The 20,152-nt window shown below is 35.8% G+C and overlaps 1 protein-coding gene across 5 annotated transcripts in view; it reads left to right on the top strand.

Moving 5' to 3' along the window:
- Positions 1–20,152, top strand: part of HTT (huntingtin) — a 78,534-nt gene that overhangs the window by 9,739 nt on the left and 48,643 nt on the right. For 3 of the 5 annotated variants that reach the window (XM_042870878.1, XM_042870874.1, XM_042870879.1), the window contains exons 5-24: positions 1,010–1,089; positions 1,518–1,656; positions 1,889–2,030; positions 3,119–3,297; positions 3,789–3,993; positions 4,867–4,914; positions 8,038–8,118; positions 8,484–8,992; positions 10,678–10,801; positions 11,067–11,185; positions 12,051–12,162; positions 13,480–13,620; positions 14,458–14,616; positions 14,711–14,808; positions 16,315–16,454; positions 16,974–17,037; positions 17,422–17,522; positions 18,290–18,436; positions 19,381–19,501; positions 19,678–19,754. In XM_042870878.1, coding sequence (XP_042726812.1) covers positions 1,010–1,089; positions 1,518–1,656; positions 1,889–2,030; positions 3,119–3,297; positions 3,789–3,993; positions 4,867–4,914; positions 8,038–8,118; positions 8,484–8,992; positions 10,678–10,801; positions 11,067–11,185; positions 12,051–12,162; positions 13,480–13,620; positions 14,458–14,616; positions 14,711–14,808; positions 16,315–16,454; positions 16,974–17,037; positions 17,422–17,522; positions 18,290–18,436; positions 19,381–19,501; positions 19,678–19,754 — 2,786 coding nt within the window. The remainder of the gene's footprint in view (positions 1–1,009; positions 1,090–1,517; positions 1,657–1,888; positions 2,031–3,118; positions 3,298–3,788; positions 3,994–4,866; positions 4,915–8,037; positions 8,119–8,483; positions 8,993–10,677; positions 10,802–11,066; positions 11,186–12,050; positions 12,163–13,479; positions 13,621–14,457; positions 14,617–14,710; positions 14,809–16,314; positions 16,455–16,973; positions 17,038–17,421; positions 17,523–18,289; positions 18,437–19,380; positions 19,502–19,677; positions 19,755–20,152) is intronic. The other 2 variants (XM_042870876.1, XM_042870875.1) reach the window with 2 other exon arrangements.

Genomic DNA, 20,152 nt, shown 5'->3' with positions numbered 1-20,152 from the left:
TATAAAAGAGAAAATATAGGTGGGGTTTGTCAGACACTACTGGTATTCCCTACCATTGATAGAACTTCAGAAAACAAAATAAATAGGAAAAAAAAAAATGTTGGTAGCTTTTCTGTAGATGTAGTGGTTGTTTTTTCTGTTTTTTTTCATGCTAACAGTGTTACCATGAAGCTTTGATACACTAAAAGAAAACAAGAAAAAACAATTTCTAACTGCCTCAGTTCAGTTTTTAGGAGAATCATAGAATCATAGAATCACCAAGGTTGGAAAAGACCTGAAAGATCATCCAGTCCAACTGTTCACCTGTTACCAACAGCTCCCGCTAAACCAGGAGGTGTTAATTTGAGAAGTATTTAGGTAAAGGTAAATAAAGCACGATGTTTCTCCAAGTAGGGAGATTGTGAATTTGGCACCTTTCAACTTGCATAGTTTTCCACATTGCCAGCAACATTAAGGAGCTCCAGTGTATCCTCAGGCTCAGAATCTAATCACGTTCTGGTGCAGGTCACTTGCATTATTGAAGGTGATTATATAGATACTGAATTCAGAATCCAAGCCATTATGAAGTAATATATGGAATTTTTGAGGTTCTCAAGAGCTGAAGGCTATTTACTTGCATAGCTCCACTGCTGTCAGTTTTGTGCTGGATTTGTATCTCTGCAAGTGTTCTGGTGATTTTAAATTCTCATATCATCAGTTTCTTTGTTGGTTGATGACTCTGTCTGTGGTATTTTAAGCTGATTTTAGCAAAATGGAGATCTCAGATGTTTCCTTCTCTTTTTTTGTTGTTTTTATTATTCATTTTGGGTCACTTGGAAAATCTTAATGCCAACTAGAAAAATAAAGGCATTCTTTGAGCTAACTTTGCTTCCTTTTGGCTAGAAGAATTTTAGGGCTTGTAGGCACCTTTTGTTCTCATCGAAGTAAAATTGTATAAAATTAAAGCAATTATAGACCTTTTTAGTAAGGATTGGTTTTGCTTGATGAAATGGTTTTACATTCTCTATAGAATGGTGCTTCCCGAAGCCTGCGTGCTGCGCTCTGGAGATTTGCTGAGCTTGCTCATCTAGTTCGGCCTCAGAAATGCAGGTAAACTCATCCTAGCAAAGAATTTTCCAAACTTTAACAAAATATAGGCATTAGCAAAGTGTTACTGTTCTCAAATTTCAAAGATTCTTCTTCCCTCTCTGCCTTCACTAATCCTCGTCACATTATCTGTGAACTGGCTTTATTGGATTAGGTGGTATTCTTCTAGAAGATCTTTAGTTCTGTGCTGTATGTGATTTGGTGGGAGAGGGAAGGAAGCTTATAAAAACAATGAGTTGTACTTCATAATGTTCTTTTTGCTTAATGTTGTCTGCAAATCATATTAAGAAGACTTTACGTAGCTAATAGATGCACTTTGTGTGATTTAGTAATATTAATAATTGAGGAGTACAAAGAGTATGAATTAAAAACATTTAAGTCGGTACAATTGTTCTTACCTCAAATTTGTTTTTCTCCTTTGTCATTCTTAGGCCATACTTAGTGAACCTTTTGCCCTGTTTAACACGAATAAGTAAGAGACCTGAAGAATCCGTACAAGAAACGTTAGCTGCAGCAATACCAAAAATCATGGCAGCATTTGGCAATTTTGCTAACGACAATGAGATTAAGGTATCTTCAACACAGTAGTGCTTCCTGTTCTATCTCAGTGCACAGTTAAACTACTACTGTTACCAATCAGATGATACAGTGGATGGTATAATAGCTGCACGTATAAATCAAGGCAAATGTTGTCCTTGCATGATGTGATGCTTTGGGTGGTTGAAAAAGATATTTGCTGACTTCTGAACTCCTCTCCTCTTTTCTTTATCATTAATAGTGAAGTAACATATCTTGTTTTTAGGTTTTATTGAAGGCTTTTATAGCTAATCTTAAGTCCAGTTCCCCCACTATCCGTCGAACAGCTGCGGGATCAGCAGTAAGCATCTGTCAACATTCACGAAGAATGCAGTATTTTTATGCCTGGTTGTTGAATGTACTTTTAGGTAAGATTTGGGAGGGGGGAAATTACATTTGCTTCAGATATCAGTAATGTGAAATTCCTTTTTCATGTATGTTGCTAAACCTGAAAGTGGTTTTCAGGCAAAAAAAGTGTGCTTATACATCAGTTACACAGCTAATGCTTTCTTTGTACTGTATTGTTGGGCCTATGCAGATAGTAATGTTATTTGTCTCTCTGTGTGTGGAATTATGAGGTCAGTAATGTTGAAAAGAAACAGCCCAAGCCAGGGAAGCAAGTAGCCTATTGGAAAATGAGGAGATCTGGGCGTTGTTGTCAAAGATCTTGCACAAAAGTCTGTGAAGACTCGTATTGTTTAGCAGCCTGGTTTTTAGTGCAGAAGGTCTGAGGTTGTGATACAGTTACGAGGTTCTTTCATAAGTAGACTACATTGCAAATGGAGAGGTAAGGAGACAGGCAGATGCATGAGGCGTTAGCCGTGTTACGTAAAAGAAAAGATGATGAATACAAATGCCATGTAGTGACTTTCCTGATTCTATCTTGAAGATGGTGTGCTACTTCTCAGTCCTCTGTTATTTGTGCACAGTGTTCTTTTCTGTCTTAAAGGTACTGTTTTATATGTTGTCAATGAATTCAGACAGTAGTGTTAATGCGAGTGTAACAAATATTTATCATCGTATATTTTGAACTTACTGCTTTGATCAGTACTTGAGACAAGAAGCAGAAAAGTAAATAATATTTGTTTGGACAGTGCTTTGTGTGTGCCTGTGCTTTGGAAGGGGGGAGCTCTGTTGGGCCTCACTTAAAAGGACAAGTGGAGAAAATCACTTAATAAGAGCATCTGGGATGATTCAGAAAAAAAAAAGTGTATTTTTATTGAACAGAAAGTAGTAAGAAATAAGGGAGGAGAGGTATTTTCCCTCATTGCCTACATCGTTGTGAGGAGTGTTAAATAATACATATTTTTAAGTGTTTCTACATTAAAGAAATCTTTAGTTGTTGGATGGTGGTGTGGTCTTTTTGTTTTAAAGAAACTATTATATGGGTACGTAAAAAAAAATCATGTTTTGAAGTTAACCATCGTCAGTAAGTTTATTCTATTTTTACCTCCAGGCTTGTTGGTTCCTGTAGAAGATGATCATCCTACACTTTTAATTCTGGGTGTTTTACTTACACTGAGGTATCTCATACCCTTATTGCAACAACAAGTAAAGGATACCAGCCTGAAAGGCAGTTTTGGTGTAACAAGGAAAGAAGCAGAGATTTCACCTTCACCAGAACAGCTTATACAGGTAGAACTTATGAGGAATAACTAACCTGGAGAACACTCAAAGTGGAGTGGGAGGATAATCTTTCATGTAATACAACGAAATGCTAGTTTGGCATTGAAAGTTTCAGGCTCTTCATCTTGATAATTGATAGTTTGTCTATTGTTTGGCATTCCTGGTAAATAATTTTGATAACAAGAAATCTGAGAAAAATGCTTGTTAGGTGCTCCTGAGGAAGCCAATGAACTTCATTAACATTAAAGCATTATTTGATTCTTCCTTCTCTAACAATTAAGCGAGCGTCTTAATGGAAGCTTCTACTGGAAAGGAGGTTAAATGGCTAGAATTAAATAAACTTTTACCTGGGAAAAGGGTAATGAAGATTAGATAAACCCTATCTGTCATTTTTAATGCATTTAAATGCATTTTTAATGAGATTTTACGTGGCATGTGAAAGCAAATGTAGTACGTTGTGTCTTTACAGAAACTTACTCCAGTACTTTGTTGTTTTTCAGGTTTATGAGTTGACTCTGCATTACACTCAGCATCAGGACCATAATGTTGTAACTGGAGCTTTAGAATTACTACAGCAGCTCTTTAGAACACCACCACCTGAACTTCTGCATGCTTTGACTGCCTTAGGTGGCATTGCACAGGTCAGTGTATCCAAAGATGAATCTGCCCTCAGGAACCGCAGTGGGAGCATAGTGGAGCTCATAGGTAAGCTGTATTTTCGGTAATTTGAGTTAAGTTGAGGTGATGGGTTCTTTCCTTGATGTAATCTGAAAGTGTGAAGTGTAGAATAGAAGTTGTAAAAGTATACATAGCATTTTTCCAGGTACGGGATAAGACCCCTGCCATCCCCCCTTTAAGTGGGTATGCATCTGTTGAGTAATGAGAAACTCCAAAGTAAATTTTTTTTTTTGTTGGTGTTTTCTTGTTTACACAGAGCAAGTTAACAGTGGTGACTGATTTCTTGTCACATTTATGTTCTTTTCACTAAGCACCTGACGATTGTGACTCATAGAAAGCTGATCTAACCAGAATTTATGTTTTAACATGTGTTAACTAAGCGTTTTGTGCTGAATGAGAAAACTAGCATGAAACTAAAGCATGACCTTAGTTTATCCATAACTTTTAAAATCAGTTATTAGTGAAGTGCATGTTCTTAAAATTGTCTTTTAAATGCTACTTACCTCTTTGAAAAGAATCAATCTCTGGCTGGATTTCTATAAGGACTTCTTTGGACTATCGAATCATTCTAGTATTGCTGCTCTTAGAAGGTAATTCATTAGCCAGGAGCAATCATAGCAGTGAAATTAAAAACACTTTTTTTAAAAAGCAAACTTTGCTCAGTTTGCATAGAAAATTAAAAAGTCATTTGATGGTGCATGATGCAAACAGACAAACAAAAAAAACAACACCCAGACTTCATAAGGAAAAAGTTTGCTATTTTTTTCCTGGCTTTGTTTTTTTTTTTTTTTTTTTTTTTTTTTGTTTTTTTTTTAACTTCCCATCTGTGGTGGTTAGAATTCCTTCATGATTGCAGCAACTCTCTCTTTGCCCTGATATGTTACTCTCTGTGATTTGCAGCTGGAGGGGGGTCTTCATGCAGCCCTGTTCTTGCAAGAAAGCATAAAGGTGATTATTTCCGAAATCTAATCTTTAATTGCATTCTTCTCTGATTTTTATTTCCTCTCCCATTTCATTGTCTTGCTGAGCTCTGGTCTTCATTCACAAATGCCTTCCTGTTTTCAGCTGATTTTAATCACAGTAAATCTTAAAATAATTCTGAGATAATTTCTGGTGGTTTCAACCAAGACATTCTAAAATTATTCAAAGCTCATTCTTATTTTTGCTGTAGTGCAATAGCAAAACTATGATGATAAATGCTGATGAAATTTTAATTTTTTAAGACCATGTTTAGAAGTATTCAACTGGGTGTTCTTCCTTTTGTCAGTAATGCTTAATCTTTAATGTAACTGACAAAACAGTTAACCTTCCTGTTTTTGGTAGGCATATTTTCTTGTTTCACTAATGCATGTGTATGTCTGCATGCTTTGATTTGATGCTTTTTTATTAATTTTTCTGACCTGTCATTGATAACTGTGAATACTCATTCTGTGTTATACTGTGTATATTTTCATTTCCTTAGCAAGCAACGCATTCAGCAGGATTTTAAAAAATAAATCTTGCTCTGAAATCTTTTCTTAGTTTGTGCATAAAAGTACCTGGTTATTATATACTTTGATTAGTAAGTCACATCCATAATGGAATCACTCTAGATACAGTTTGCAATAGATTTGTCATCTGACCAAGATAGTACTGCTACTGCAGTGAAACTGTGTGAGAGTCAGTGCAAGCACAGTAGGCAGAAAGGTGTTGAATACTATGAAAAGGTAAACTTCAGGGAAAGGTATTTTAAAACTAAACAGGATTAAACAGACTCAAAGGACTGCTCTAGCACCTAGCTTAATTTTTTTCTTCAAATGTGTCCTTCCATCTTTGCATGCAAGGAATCTCTGTATGCTTTATTGCTCTAACAAGATACCTCAATATGAAATAGAGGGTAGAGCTCGGTAGAGAATGAGGTAGAATATTTATCGCTGCATCAATGAGCACTTGTTTGGAAACAACAGAGTGAATGAAAAGCTGCTCAGGATGTAGGTATTGCTGCAGCATCCTAAGGTGAGACAGAATGCAACAAATCAGAATAACAATGCATATAACTTTTAAAAGATGGTAGAATTGTGACGTTGATACTTTGAACTTGTAGTCTTCAGTGGAGATTTAATACTAATAGTGTGAATTTAATTAACTTGTTAAAACAGTAACCTTTCACTTTGCTGGCGAACACACCTGAGCCATTATTTTATCCTGTTTTAATATCAAGATGCAAATGTTGTTTTGTGGTGTAGAAAATGGTATAAGTGAGTTTAAAGATATCTGTTCAGGTTTTGCATTTTGTACAGCTTTAATCTTAAATTCTGAACTGTTCATTTCCTACCACTCTTCATTATAGGAAGAAGGGAGGAAGTGAGATTATCCTCTTTCTTGAAGTCGTTTTGCATTTTAATGACATATACAGTACTAGAGTTGAGCTGCTAGCCATAGGTGAAACATCTCTAGCTATAATATTCTTTCGTATGTTTAAAGTGAAACTGCTCTACAGAGATCTGTGACCCTCATGTCGGAACTCATCTGTGCCATATATTTTCAGTTATAGTGCTTCAGAACATCTTTATTTTGGAGCAGCTGGCTTATGCCAGCTTGTTTGTTTCAACCTTAGAAAATTATTTGGGAAGAAGGCTGAAAACTCATTTTTAAATGGAAGAATATGTTCTGTATCCTAACTGGTTTTAATTTATTTATTTATTTCAGAGGAACATTTTCCTATGGCTCGTTCTATAAAGTGATGTAAACATACAAAATGTAACATACCCAATTGGTGTTTTTCAATGTCCTTCTTCTTTCACACCCTTTTAAAGGTGATCAGCTGTGGAAAACAGAAAAAAACTCTGGTTTGTTTCAGTGAAATGGATTTGAATTTTGGAAAGAGTAGAGAATGATGTGCTATCTTTCCTGCTTGGGGTTGGGAATTCCTCGTGCAGTTTTACCCGTTCTTGTGGGAATGAGCAGTTCTCAGTAATTGCTGTGTTGTTTTGCACAGAACATGCACAAAAATTTCGTGTTACCTTTCTGCCTTACCTACAGGTTTGAATGGCATAAAACATACTTTTGTGGAGGAAGATAGAGTTGTGCAGTTGCGATAGAGAAATGAGTACAAAAGTCTATTAATGCTTTTTTCCACTGATTACTTATATGAAATATAAAACCATTCACCTGCAGTTGTCAGAACATTGATATCTTGCATAGTAAATCTTGGACTGCTGGTGAAATTTATTCTAAAGTGCAAAACAGGCTTATGTCTTACCTACCAATTGTCATGAATACCTCTGAGCAAATGGCTTGCAAGATGCAGAAGGATGGCTTCAGTTGTTCTCTCTTTTCAGTAGAGTTGAATCTCTGTTTTACTCCCAGGCAGTGAGCATCTGCAGGTATCTTTCTCTCTCCACTGCCTCTATTTTAAATAGACTTTAAACTGTGAGTAAAGGAACTGTAAGATGGTTGTGTTAGGCTGTAAGTGGTTCTCGTTCTTCCTATGGCAAAAGCCTCACTAAAGATTTTTGCCTTAGTGGCTCCTGGACCTTAATGGATTTTGTCCATATTTCATCACTCTTTCCCACTTATGTTGTCTTGTGCTTCTTCCCCTGAGCATTTTCACTTCTTTCATCATTGGAATTTCAGGCTCCAACCTGGGAGTAGCCTTTGACTGATGATTTTAATAGCCATTAAGAAAGAGGCTATTTTATTATTTGTGGTGCTTATTGTCCCTCTGAGTTGAGGGAAGACATCCAGATGCCTTAGTAAGGTGACATACTTGAAGAAGTTAGTGGGATTTTAAGCACAGTCCACAAAAATAAACTGGAATAAATAAAGATATAAGTGGTTCCTGAGTGGTTAGACCATTCAGTAGAATTGCTTAGCTGTGTTTCTTCATTGCTGTTTCTTACCTGAAGAAAGATAGTGAGGGGTTGGATCTTTGCTTTCTTCATTCCTTTCTTTTTTCCATTTGTTGCCTGTCATAGCTTTGAAAACAATATTTGCAATAAACTTTTAGGTATCTTCAACTGTTAATCATTTCATAACCATTTCCAGTTGACTCTGAAAAACTGTAGACCTCTTTCTTCTGTTACTTCTCAGGTAAAATACTTCTTGGTGAAGAGGAAGGTTTGGAAGATGATGCTGAAACCCGATCAGATGTCAGCGCTGCATCATTTGCAGGTAGTAAACATTCATTCTAGTGTTGCTGCCAACCCATGTTACTTTATTATAAAGCATTTCTTTTACTGTGGGTACATAAAATATAGAAGTCTGTTATGATAACTACTAAGTGGATTGGCACTCAGAGGATGTGATAACCTTAAATGCTCTTTGGTATGAAATATATACTTACATAATGAAGTTGACTGCCTATTTTTTTTTTTTTTTTAAGCATCATTGAGGTACTGATATAGATGTAGTGAAATAAAGGTGAGGGAGGAGATGCCTTGGAGATGATTACCTCTCTACTGTAGTAATGTAGGACATAATATTAAAGTGTCCATTTAAAGAATAAAACGATTGATTCAAAAATCTCTGTTTTGCAGCTTCTGTGAAAGGCGAGATAACGAGTGAACTAGCTTCTTCATCGGGTGTATCAACAGCTGGGTCAGTAGGGAGTTCAGCTGCTGATCCTACCGGACATGATATCATTACTGAACAGCCACGTTCTCAACATACGTTGCAGTCAGACTCTGTAGACCTGTCAAGCTGTGATTTGACAAGTACAGCTACTGAAGGGGAAGATGATGATGTGCTTAGTCGAAGCTCTAGCCAGATCAGTGCTGTCCAGTCAGATCCCACTATGGACTTGAATGATGGTACACAGGCTTCCTCACCAATTAGTGATAGCTCTCAGACTACTACTGAAGGTCCAGACTCTGCTGTAACCCCTTCGGACAGTTCTGAAATTGTAAGTGTGCAACGGGCAGAGGGGGGATCCCCTTCTACTGAGGGTCCTGACATATCTCAGAGCTCTTCCATGGAGGGCCCAGACTTGGATTCCTCTACTTACTCGTCTTCTACTTTTCCATCCTCAACTAATAACAATGGAAAGGTCAGCAGCTCGCACCCCTGTTGGAGAGCTTGACCTCCTTTTAACACTTTCAATTCAGCAATAATTAAAAAATAAGAAGCTATCAGCAATCTGTTCAGCGTGTAGGTTGTAAGAAGGCAAGCATCAGCAGTTTTCCACTCACTGGAAGAATGTGAATATTAAAGGAAATATGTTCTCTTAACATAAACTTCAGTTTGTATAGATCCATTAATAGTTGTTTTGGTGCAGAAGGACTAACGGAAGTGTTAAAGGGTGAACAGAATTTGGAATGCTAGAGGAATATTTTTGGAACCTAATGCTTCACACTGTCTTTTGCTTCTGCTTTTTCACTTGACAACACAAAGCATTTTTGTTCTTTCTATTCTCCTGGATGTATGTTGCATGATTTACTAGTGCAGCAATTAAGTATTTAATAAATAGCTGAAGTATGCATACAGTATAGGTATGGTGTGAAATCAATCTATTAGGCAAGTGTATTATGAGGCTGTAAATAAAATAGCAAAAATATAATTATTTGGAGCTAGAAAAGAAAATGAGTTAGGGGGATAACATGAAATTTCTTCAGGGTTGTGGGTTTTTGGTTTGTTTGCCCCTCAAGTTTCCGAACTTTTGACTTAGGTTCACTGGTAGCATCTTTGGAAGATTAATAGTCTAATACCTAGTAAAATAGTAAGTTTACAGTTTTGACAAGCAATTACTCCTGCAAATGTGAGGATACAAGATTGAAAAGAGTGATGGTAATTGCACTCTCTGAATAAAACTTAGGCAGTAAAAGGTCAAAGTGAGAAGACATCTCACAATTGGCAAGTTAGATTTGTTGATGAATTGACAACTTGTGCATCTTGCAAATTCTTTCCACTGTTCTGTATATCAGTTTGCATAATATTTAGTAACTAATGACAAATACATATATGCATATTTTTTAATCTAACTGACAGACTTAAATGGCATCCCCTTTACCTGTGTGTGGGCCTTTCAAGTAATGATTTCCAGGTGCTTGTAAGATCAGGAGGTAACCAAAGAAGTATATTGTTTTTCTGATCATGACTTTTTTTTACTGTCTTTTGTTATGTTTTTAGTTTTTTGTCTCTTATGATTACTTTCCCCAAACTACTGTCCACAAACTGCATTGGTATAAAGGATTAAAATCCTTTTCAGATGTGTCGATTTTAGCACTCTGATTTAGAGTGAGGGAATAAAAGTATATTCAGACTCATTTGTCTTTTTTTGTTTAGTTTTCACTACATATTGTATCCTGAGTTTGATTTTTGTGTATTCAAGACAAGTGAGGTTATGGAGAGTTTGACAGCAAGGTAAAGTTCAAATTGTGACAGTGAAGCTGTTAGTTGTGGTTTGTAGCTAGTAAATCAGAGGGACAACTGCGTTTAGAATAAGGAGGCAGAGAGGGTTGTGGAAAAAGTTACTTGCTTACACGTTCAGCTTTCTCAGGGCTAACATTCAAGTTCTTGACTTGACCAGAAGACTATCAGATGTAATGATCCTATTGTAACTCAAATGTTGGAGGAGGGAGGGGATCTGCTTTGGGGCCTGCATGTAACTGTACACTAATGTATCAGGCTCACATTTGCTTTCACATTATTTCTAGATTACTAACACTGCATATTTAAACCTTATTACTGTGTGTTAAACTAAGTCATTGTAAGTACTGTCTTTGTACTCCGTAGGTTTTGGAGGGTGCTGAAGGACAGTATTCTGGAATGCAAATTGGACAGCTGCAGGATGAGGAAGATGAAGCTGCAAATATTCTCCAGGATGATTCATCAGAGTCTTTCAGGAGTTCTTCTATTGGTATGTTGATAAATAAAAGGAAAAAAAAAATAGAAATATCTTTAGGATAGATGTTACAGGTGAACCTGCTGTTTTTAGAGGCTGAAGACTCACTGAAATGAATGTGAAAAATGAACAGCCAGATCAAAATGAACTTTAAATGCTTCTAATGAATAACTTGTTTTGATCATTGCTAATTTATTTTTCGTGTTTTATAAATAAGCTCAATCCAAGTGTTTTTAATTTACATCTAAAATGGTATTTAATGAATTGCCTTTTTCTAAAGCTCTTCAGCAGCCTCACCTGTTGAAAACCATGAGCCATAGCAGGCAGCCTTCTGATAGCAGCGTTGACAGATTTCCATCAAAAGAAGATGCAGTGGAACCTATTGATCATGAAAATAAGGTGAGAAAAGTAGTCTTGTTTAAAATACAAAGCAACTAAGTTTAAAAAAAAAAGTTTGTGATCATGTAAATCAGTGATGAGCATGGGTAGCTTGTATATGTAGGATACTTCATTATGAGTCAAAGTAAAAAACATTAAATAATAAATCTGAGTCGTAGTATTTAATGTAAGATGAACACGCAAGTGTTAATCTTGAATGCAACCATGAGCAAAACCATAACAGGTCTCATACTTAAGCTCCTGAGAATAGAAACCTCTTTTGTCTGCACACTAACAGTATACACCAATTACCTGAAATATTTTTGCTGCTAGCTGCATACATAACTGATCTCAGAAGTTACCTATGCCTTACTGTAGCCTCTCTTTCAGCAGAGATGCTCGTGTAGTTCTGACTGGTGGCTATCTCCTTTTTGGTGTTTTGACTTTAGTGTTGGGTCTTGTTCTGAGCTGGGACAAGAGGAGCTAGGTTTGTGACAGGCAGAGCTTAGATTAACTTGGGCTACTGTGTAAGTGTAAAACTGCAGAAAGTTGTTGGTGTTCTTTGGAAACAACTTAAGGATGAATTGCTTCTCATACAGAGTTTCCAAAGATCGTTGCATGGTATCAAAAAGTAGCTTATCAATACAAGTCTTGAGTAATTTCTATAATTAAAATTAAACTATATTAAACTGATCCTTGAGACAAGCTTGTCGAAAGCATTAAGTTTAAAAGGGTTTTTTTTGGAATATGTATTAAATGTATTTCATAGTATAAGCTCTGAAATTTTGGGAGTGTGCTGTACTTCTAAATCATGTTGTGCTTAATGTTTTATTTAAATCAAGAATTAATTTTTATCTCCATAAATCTTGTGATTTGCCTTCAACAGCCCTCCAGGGTAAAAGGAGACATAGGTCACTACACTGATGGAAATTCTGCACCTTTAGTACATTGTGTTAGACTTCTGTCAGCCTCTTTTCTACTTACTGGGGAGAAAGGAGGTAAGTTTCTCTAGACTCATAATGATTCTGATTTAGATGCTCATGCTAGACTGCAGAGAAACCTAGAAACACTTAAACATACACAATTTTTATAGTGAGTCCCATTTTGAATTATTTGATGTACAAAGTGTTGCTGTAATTTGCTTGTCTAATACTTAATTATATCTATCATTTATAAACTCTTGAGAGATAAACCTAAGGGGCTAATGCATCTTTGCACCTTTTTGTGGGGCCATCAGTTTATAGGTTGTGTGGACCTGGCAAAACAACCAAATAATCAGTATGTGATTTCAGTTTATAGTTAGGTGCTCAGTTTTTTGTCTCAAAAACTATCAATACCTAAAAGCTAAAGAAATGATTTTCTCAGTTACAGTCCATTCTACAGAAACTCCTAAAAACAAGTTTAAAAGACCATAGTTCTAATATTTTTACAATAGTTTGTTTGTATCGCTTAATTTGTGATACATAAATCAAGATAGGTAGTATCTTTTTTTTTAGCTTTATCTGCTAGCTGTGTTTTCATTCAGGGATGTTTGTCTGTTTGTTTTAAAAAAATAATCCAAGGTAGTAATATGATTGTCCCTACTTATGCTTGGGAAATGTACCTCCAGGAATTAAGTGATTTCAGTATAAGAAAGCAGAGAACTGGGCTAAGGTTTTCAAAGACCTAGCTGGAACTCCAATTTCAACCTTTTTCTCGCTTCTAACATCTAGATGCCTTTGTGTATGCTAGTGTGGCCTTTTTTTTTTTCTTTTTTTTAATATATATGATAGTGAAAGGTAAAACCTCTTTGAGAGCAAGCAATTGCTAGAAGAGGCTTGCGTGGGTCGAAAGAGGAGTCATTTACCTTTCTTGAAAATGTCCATACAGGCTTTTTCTGAGAAGCCTGTACGATACACACACTTGTTTTAGTTTTTTCCTCTGGGAAGTCTGTCACAAGTACATGTGTGTATGTCATTATGACTGAAGTGAGCATTTCAAGTCTGTCTGTTCTTTTTCTAAACTATTACTTCTTAACTGCTCTGCTAATGTACCACTCCTGGAAAGGCAACATAGCAGCTGCGCTCTCAGCAGTGAAGGAAGTGAGCCTAGAAGTGAGGGGTTATTGTCATTATTTATTATACTGTCTTCTTCCTCCTCCCAGTAAGTAAATAAATAATTGCTTGCTACCACTAATAAGCTGGAAGTACTTGCTCTGGCCTCAATATCTTTTTCTGTTTTATTCAGACTATAAGCTATTTATATTATAAAGAGTTATTAATTAATTTAGAAAACAAATTAGGAAGCTTTTCAACATTTTATTTTTCTTTTACTAGCTTTAGTTCCAGATAGAGATGTGAGAGTCAGTGTAAAAGCCTTGGCAGTAAGTTGTGTTGGAGCAGCTGTTGCCCTTCATCCCGAGTCATTCTTCAGCAAATTATATAAAATACCCCTGGAAGCAATGGGAGAAGATTATGGTATGTTGTAGTTCAGATCTTTTTTAATAATATGTTTGGGTTTTCAAATAAGTGAGGCAGCATCTGCATTGAAAACTCTTTAAATCCAAATGTTGCATCAGTTTGTATTAACTCAGATGAGTAAAAGTTATTTTAATACAACTTCTACATAAAAGTTGCTTATTTCTCACATAGCTGCTTCCAAATTATTTCATTTTAATTTCTAGATAATTTCTATGTCATTAGATTAGTTTTTATGAATAATAAAATGTAATCTTAAAAATTATACAGTATAGTCAACACAGACTTGGAGAATTCAGCTGTTTCAGTGCTGATAGTGGTAAAACTGGGGTGTTGACCAGAACATTTTCTTAGATTCCCCATAGAATTTTGGTTTTGATTGCAATACAACATCAGATTTAGATTAGATATTAGGAGAAATTTTTTACTCAGAGGGTGGGGAAGCACTGGCACGGGCTGCATGGAGAAGCCCCATCTTCGGAGGTATTCAATGCCAGGCTGGACAGGTGGGCCCTGGGTGATCTGATCTAATGGGTATCAACCCTGTCCATAGTAGGAAATTGGAACTGATTGGGCCTTAAGGTCCCACCCAAGCCAATCTATGATTCTCTGATGTGATTGACCAGTGGTTTTAGATATAGTAGTTGGTATGAGTGGTGTGATTAATATGTTTAATATGTTGAAGAGATCTGTGTAAGTTAGACCAAAGAAAGGTTTACTGAGAAAACATGCTGGTGTTGATCCATATGGTCAGTACCTCCACTGAAACATTTTAGGGATCAGTTGAATTTAAGACAAGTATCTTTAAAATAAAGTAGTTGTAACTTGTTTTCCTAGAGGAGCAGTATGTATCAGATATTCTGAACTACATTGACCATGGAGATCCCCAGATTAGAGGAGCTACTGCTATTCTCTGTGGAACAATTATCAATTCTATTCTACTTAAATCACGCTTTGATGTGGAGAAATGGCTAGTAAATGTCAGAAGCTCAACAGGTAACTTTTTTTTTTTTTTTTTTTTAAGTGTATCTCTTCTTTTCTGTAGCCAAAACATTCTTTTGTTTCATTATTCTGAATTCTTTTTTGTTAGGAAATCTCTTTTCCTTGGTAGACTGCATACCTCTATTACAGAAAACACTGAAAGATGAGTCCTCTGTTACATGCAAGCTGGCTTGTACAGCTGTGAGGGTAAGCAGAAGTAATTATCTATTTGCATTACCATGCAGACCACAGGGACATTATTTGCTGTCTAGGATCCGCTACTCTCAGGTATGTGGACGTGGAGCTGAGAAGATTTCTTCCTCAGTAAGTTGGTTCTAGAAAACGTGGATTTCAGGCATAAACACAGAGGAACAAACAACTAGAAAATAATAATGTTGTTAGATCATGTAGTAGTATAAAGACAGTATCTTGGGTAATGAAAAATGTACAGGTATGAGCTGTAATGTGAAGTTAATCAGCATAGGGCGAGCGCGTTAAGTATAAAGATTACTTGGGCTTGGCAGGGAAGTACGAATGTCTGTCACCTGGATTATTCTGTTTGGAAATCAAAGAATAAATGAGAGTAATGACAAGGAAAATAATCATTGTTTTTTGATATAATTAAAAAATAAAAATGAAACTGAGACAGATCTTAGAAAAATAATTGCTGTAAAATGGGTGATAGATCCTTCAGACAATTGTTAAAATAGAAATGATAGCTGAATTTATGAGTTCAGGTTACAATCTGAAAATTTTATTTCTGTAATAAAATCATTGAAAATTGTCCTGTTAAATAGCAGAGTAATATTTCCTTGAGGAATTTTTAAAAATACTCAAAAAAAAATAGGAGAGTGAAGACAAAATGGAGACCAAAGGAAATTAATACACCAGTGAAAGGCATAGTGTGACTGAATTACAGCTTAGGCGTCAGTGAGACAGTGTGGCTTTTAGTGTGACATAGATATTTGTTGGATGAAATGATGATTTTATGAGATAAGAGGAATCTGTGGCGCATCTGAGGGATTTTCCATCTACTGGAATAATGCCATCCCTTTAAGCAACTGTTTCATGATCTCACTATTTATATGTAGTGGTTTGATTTGTGATTTAGTTTGATTTTAGAAGGTTTCAGTAGATACTGCTCCGTTCAGACAACTTACGCTAGTCAGTTATGACTTCTTACTCTCAGTACATAGGGCAGTCTGACTACATACCATTCAGCACAAATATTGAGAAGCATTTTGAGTTGCTAATCCTCAAATGAGAAAGTATGCTTTTGTGTAGTAAAATGAGACTCAAACTTTTTAAAGTTCTATAACTTTCGGAAAAGGTCACACATTCGTATTGTTGAGCAGTCATTAAAATGAAGAAGCAGGACTTCTTCAAAATCTGGAAATCAGAACCAGCTGAAATATCCCAGGGAAACTATCTGAGGTTGTTTTTGAATAGATAATATTGTGTTCTTAAGCTCCCTTATTTGGATGGGTGTCCTCTGAAGCTTGGATTCCTCTTAGGAGTTTAAATTCAGCAGCAGGTTTTAGAAGTTTTCATGGGGTTAGCCTTCCCAAGTAGCTACCACCGGTGCCTTTTCTGCTAGCTCTTAAGCAATAACTTTTCAGTGTATGTTAAATAAAACAGATGTTGGTAGTCAAGCACAATTGAATTTAGAAAAACTTTTCTGTAGTATAACTGAAAGTTGTTTTTTCTTTTTAGCATTGCATCATGAGCTTGTGTAGTAGCAGTTATAGTGAACTAGGCTTACAATTAATTGTTGACCTTCTTACGCTGAAGAACAGCTCATACTGGCTAGTGAGGACAGAACTTCTGGAAACACTTGCAGAGGTGGATTTTCGGTAAGTGTTTATATTTTCCACGAGCTTTGTAACAGCAAAGATGCTGTACATAGGATGCTGGAACAGCAGTGGAGAGCTTTTCCTTCTGAAAAATTTGAGTTCCATAAAACTAGTTCAGACCAATCATTTGTGTAACAAATATCCAAATTCCTTTTATTCAAGTTACTGGGATTAATAATACTGTATGGGAGATTTTAGTTTAATCTGTTTATCTAAAGGTGTCTTGAAACAGTGATGTTGGGAACGTGTTACCATCTTTTCAAAACTGTCTGATACAGTTTTAAAGGGTAAATAAAGGTTTTTATTAAGGAAATGTAATTCTTCTGTTGCACTAGCCAGATAGTAGTTCAGCAAGTAACCTTCCTTTTCTAAAGCCAACCAATCGTGTGTGTACTTATCAGGTTTTCTCTGCAGCTGTGTTTTCAAAAATAAGCATGTAAACCAAATGCCCACAGCACTGAAGATAGCTAACATTGTAGGTTATTAATCTAATATATCTTAAATTGTTTTTTATCATAGGCTAGTCAGCTTTTTGGAAGGAAAAACTGACAGCTTGCACAAAGGTGTTCATCATTATACTGGTGTAAGTAAATTATTCACTCAGTATATTTTGTTTCTGGATTAAAATACCAGTGGAATTTTGGTATTTCGTGTTTAAATTTGGTCAGCACTGATAGATAAATGTTTTGTATGTGTTAGACTCATGTTCTGACACTGCAATTGGAAAGATACTGTGCTACTGAGATACCAGTATCTTCGTGTTCTCTGATCTGTTTGTTGTTTTGCTTGTTTTTAAAGTTAAAAACCTTTCTGCATTTCTGTATTTAAATAATATTTTTTGCAATTTAGCTTAAAGATTATTTCATGGACTTGTATAACAGAAGAAATCTCACTTATTACTCTTTTAGCATTCTGGTCAAATGATGGAAGTGTTCCATTTACTTCACTGTACTAATTTATTCTATAGCTACTAAAACTTCAGGAGAGGGTGCTCAGTGATGTTGTAATCTGTTTGCTTGGAGATGAAGATCCAAGAGTACGACATGTCGCTGCAGCTTCATTAATGAGGTATGTAGGTATTTCAAAAAACAGTTTATGAACATTTTCATTGTGGACATAAGAAGTAAAATAACCTCATAGTGTTGTTACGTTTTTATTTAAGTAAAGCAGAAGAGACAAATGCAGCTTAATTGTATCTGGAGCATGCATCATTCTAAATTATCAGAGAAGTTTGTTTTGCTTTTATTAGCATTACAGTTACATTTAACGATAATCATGTTTTGGGGATCACTTTCAGTTTAATTTTCTGCTTAAAACTTTGTGTAGAGGAGTGATTTGTTTAGTATCCTCACAGTAGCTGATGGACATAAAGTGAAACAGTTCTTTTGGGTCATCCTAACTTGCAAACGTGGTTTCTATGTAGCATATTTTAAAGTTTTCATGCTTTTTGTTTAAAACTTGTTAAAAAGCGGCTGCAGTCTCAATGCTACTACAGCTGCATTTACTGTCCAGAGGCACCAAACAGTAACAATTAGTTGGTAGTTAGTTTATTTCAATTCAAGAATGCTGACAGAGGAGTACTTCAGATAAGTGGTTGTTATAATCTGTATGGTAGAGATCCTATTGAAAAGACATACATATTTTTAAGCCACCGTGTGTGTAGAACATTCATTTTCTTTCTTTAATCGCAGTAGAGACGAGTTATGTAAAGATGAATTCAGTGTAACAGTCCAATGAGTAACTATTTTAATTTACAGTTTGATTAGGATGTGCAGCTTTCTGAATTGTGTTTTACATAATTTCTAAATATTTTTCTTCTGGGCAATTTTGTCAAGGCTTGTTCCAAAGCTATTTTATAACTGTGATCAAGGACAAGCTGATCCAGTTGTGGCAGTAGCAAGGGACCAAAGCAACGTCTATCTGAAACTACTAATGCATGAAACACAGCCTCCATCTCACTTTGCAGTGAGCACTATCACTAGGTATGTTGTGTGGCTTGTCTCGCTTTAAAATGTGGATACATTTCAATTCATAATGCCTAAAATCATATTTAAATCCTGCTTATGCATTCTTAATCAAAATTGTAAAAGCATCTATGGTAGTTTTAGGCTCCATGGAAACAGGCTGAGGTTTAAAGGATAAACTGGTGTGTGAGTTTCTAGTGATATGTTTGTGCATTAGTTGTAGTGAGTGGTCATTCTGTGATGAGCTTCCTTCTCTTCATCCCAAGGTCACTCTATTTGTCCATTCAATTGCATAAGTGCACTGTTGCCAGCTAGTTGTGTTCTTCAGATATGTTAATCTGGGCTTATAGTTCTAAGCATCAAGTGACTGTCTTGCAAAAGTCTGTACTACTTGTATAAATCCTAATTTTGATAGTGGAGTCTTGTTGCTATGTTTTTGCTGCCAACTAGACTTTAAAGTTTGCTCCTCAGTCTTTAAAGACAGCCTGAGCTGTATGAATATGAAACCTCTTTGCTTCTATCAGTTGTAGAAGTTTTTAACTATGTACCTTTTCAATATATAATCTTGCTCATGTAACTCAGGGTTCATATGTTGCATTTTTGAAACAGTGGGGCTTTGTGAGGTGCACATTCTCTACAGCAGTGTGTGAGCATGCAGAAATGTTAGATGAGTGCTAAGAGTAGCAGAGATTTATGCTGAACTAGTGAGGATTTCTGAAGCATAGTTAAATGCTGAGTTGGTCTTGTGTTTCTGCTATCTAACAAAGAAATTTGGTTAATAAACTAAATATGAAAATAGAATTAGCTGGTATTTAGAATGTTCTCATACTTTGTATTTCTTAATACATTTGAACAAGCTGTCTATAAAACCTGCAATAGTAACTTAGGCCATGACCATTTTTTATTAAGGTATGTTTGAGCGTTAAGTGTGCGTTTTAGTACTATAAATATTTTTATTTCAGAACATATAGAGGTTACAATATGCTGCAAAGTCCAACAGATGTCACTATGGAAAACAATCTTTCAAGGGTTGTTGCTGCAATTTCCCATGCATTGACAATATCCACTACAAGATCACTTACAGTGAGTTTTCTGAATCGCTATAACGGTTGACTTTTTTTTTGTTTTTTAAAAATTCCAGTGTATATGTATCTGCAGCTTTGGTATTGTGGCAATAACAATATATTGAATTCTCACTTTTAAGGTATTTTGTTGTTGCTGACACTTCCAGTGATTCATGCTTGGTTTTGACTTTTCAGTTTGGCTGCTGTGAAGCTTTGTGTCTTCTCTCCACAACCTTTCCAGTCTGCACCTGGACTGTGGGATGGCACTGTGGGTATGTTCTTCATCCAGTATTCATGCTTCTAAAATTAATGCATATGAAAAAATAGTACTATCACTTGGGTATCAAATGTTCCAGTTTAGATATTTACTGTTAAGCTCATCTTAGGAGCTGCTCTTCTGTATGAAGTTGTTCACTATTGCCTCTGTCAGTGAGCTGTGCCACATGAGCCATAAAACTAGCTACTGAAGATGTGCACATATTTACTTTCTTCATCACTGTTGATGATTTTGTTAAAATTTTGGAGAGCTGGTACTAAGTGTTAGCAGTTCTACTGCCTCCAATTAACCTGGTGCCCAATTTGTGGAGTTGTGCATTTAGTTGTCTCCTTTTATAAGAATGGTCAGGTCATGCACTATCCCAGCTGAGACCAGGGCAAGTATACTTACAAG

This window comes from Lagopus leucura, unplaced genomic scaffold (genome assembly GCF_019238085.1).
Source record: "Lagopus leucura isolate 7727_CA_CO unplaced genomic scaffold, USGS_WTPT01 Super-Scaffold_100004, whole genome shotgun sequence".
NCBI lineage: Eukaryota > Metazoa > Chordata > Aves > Galliformes > Phasianidae > Lagopus > Lagopus leucura.
The sequence above is the reverse complement of the archived record's forward strand: the minus strand, read 5'-3'. Positions and strand labels throughout refer to the sequence as shown.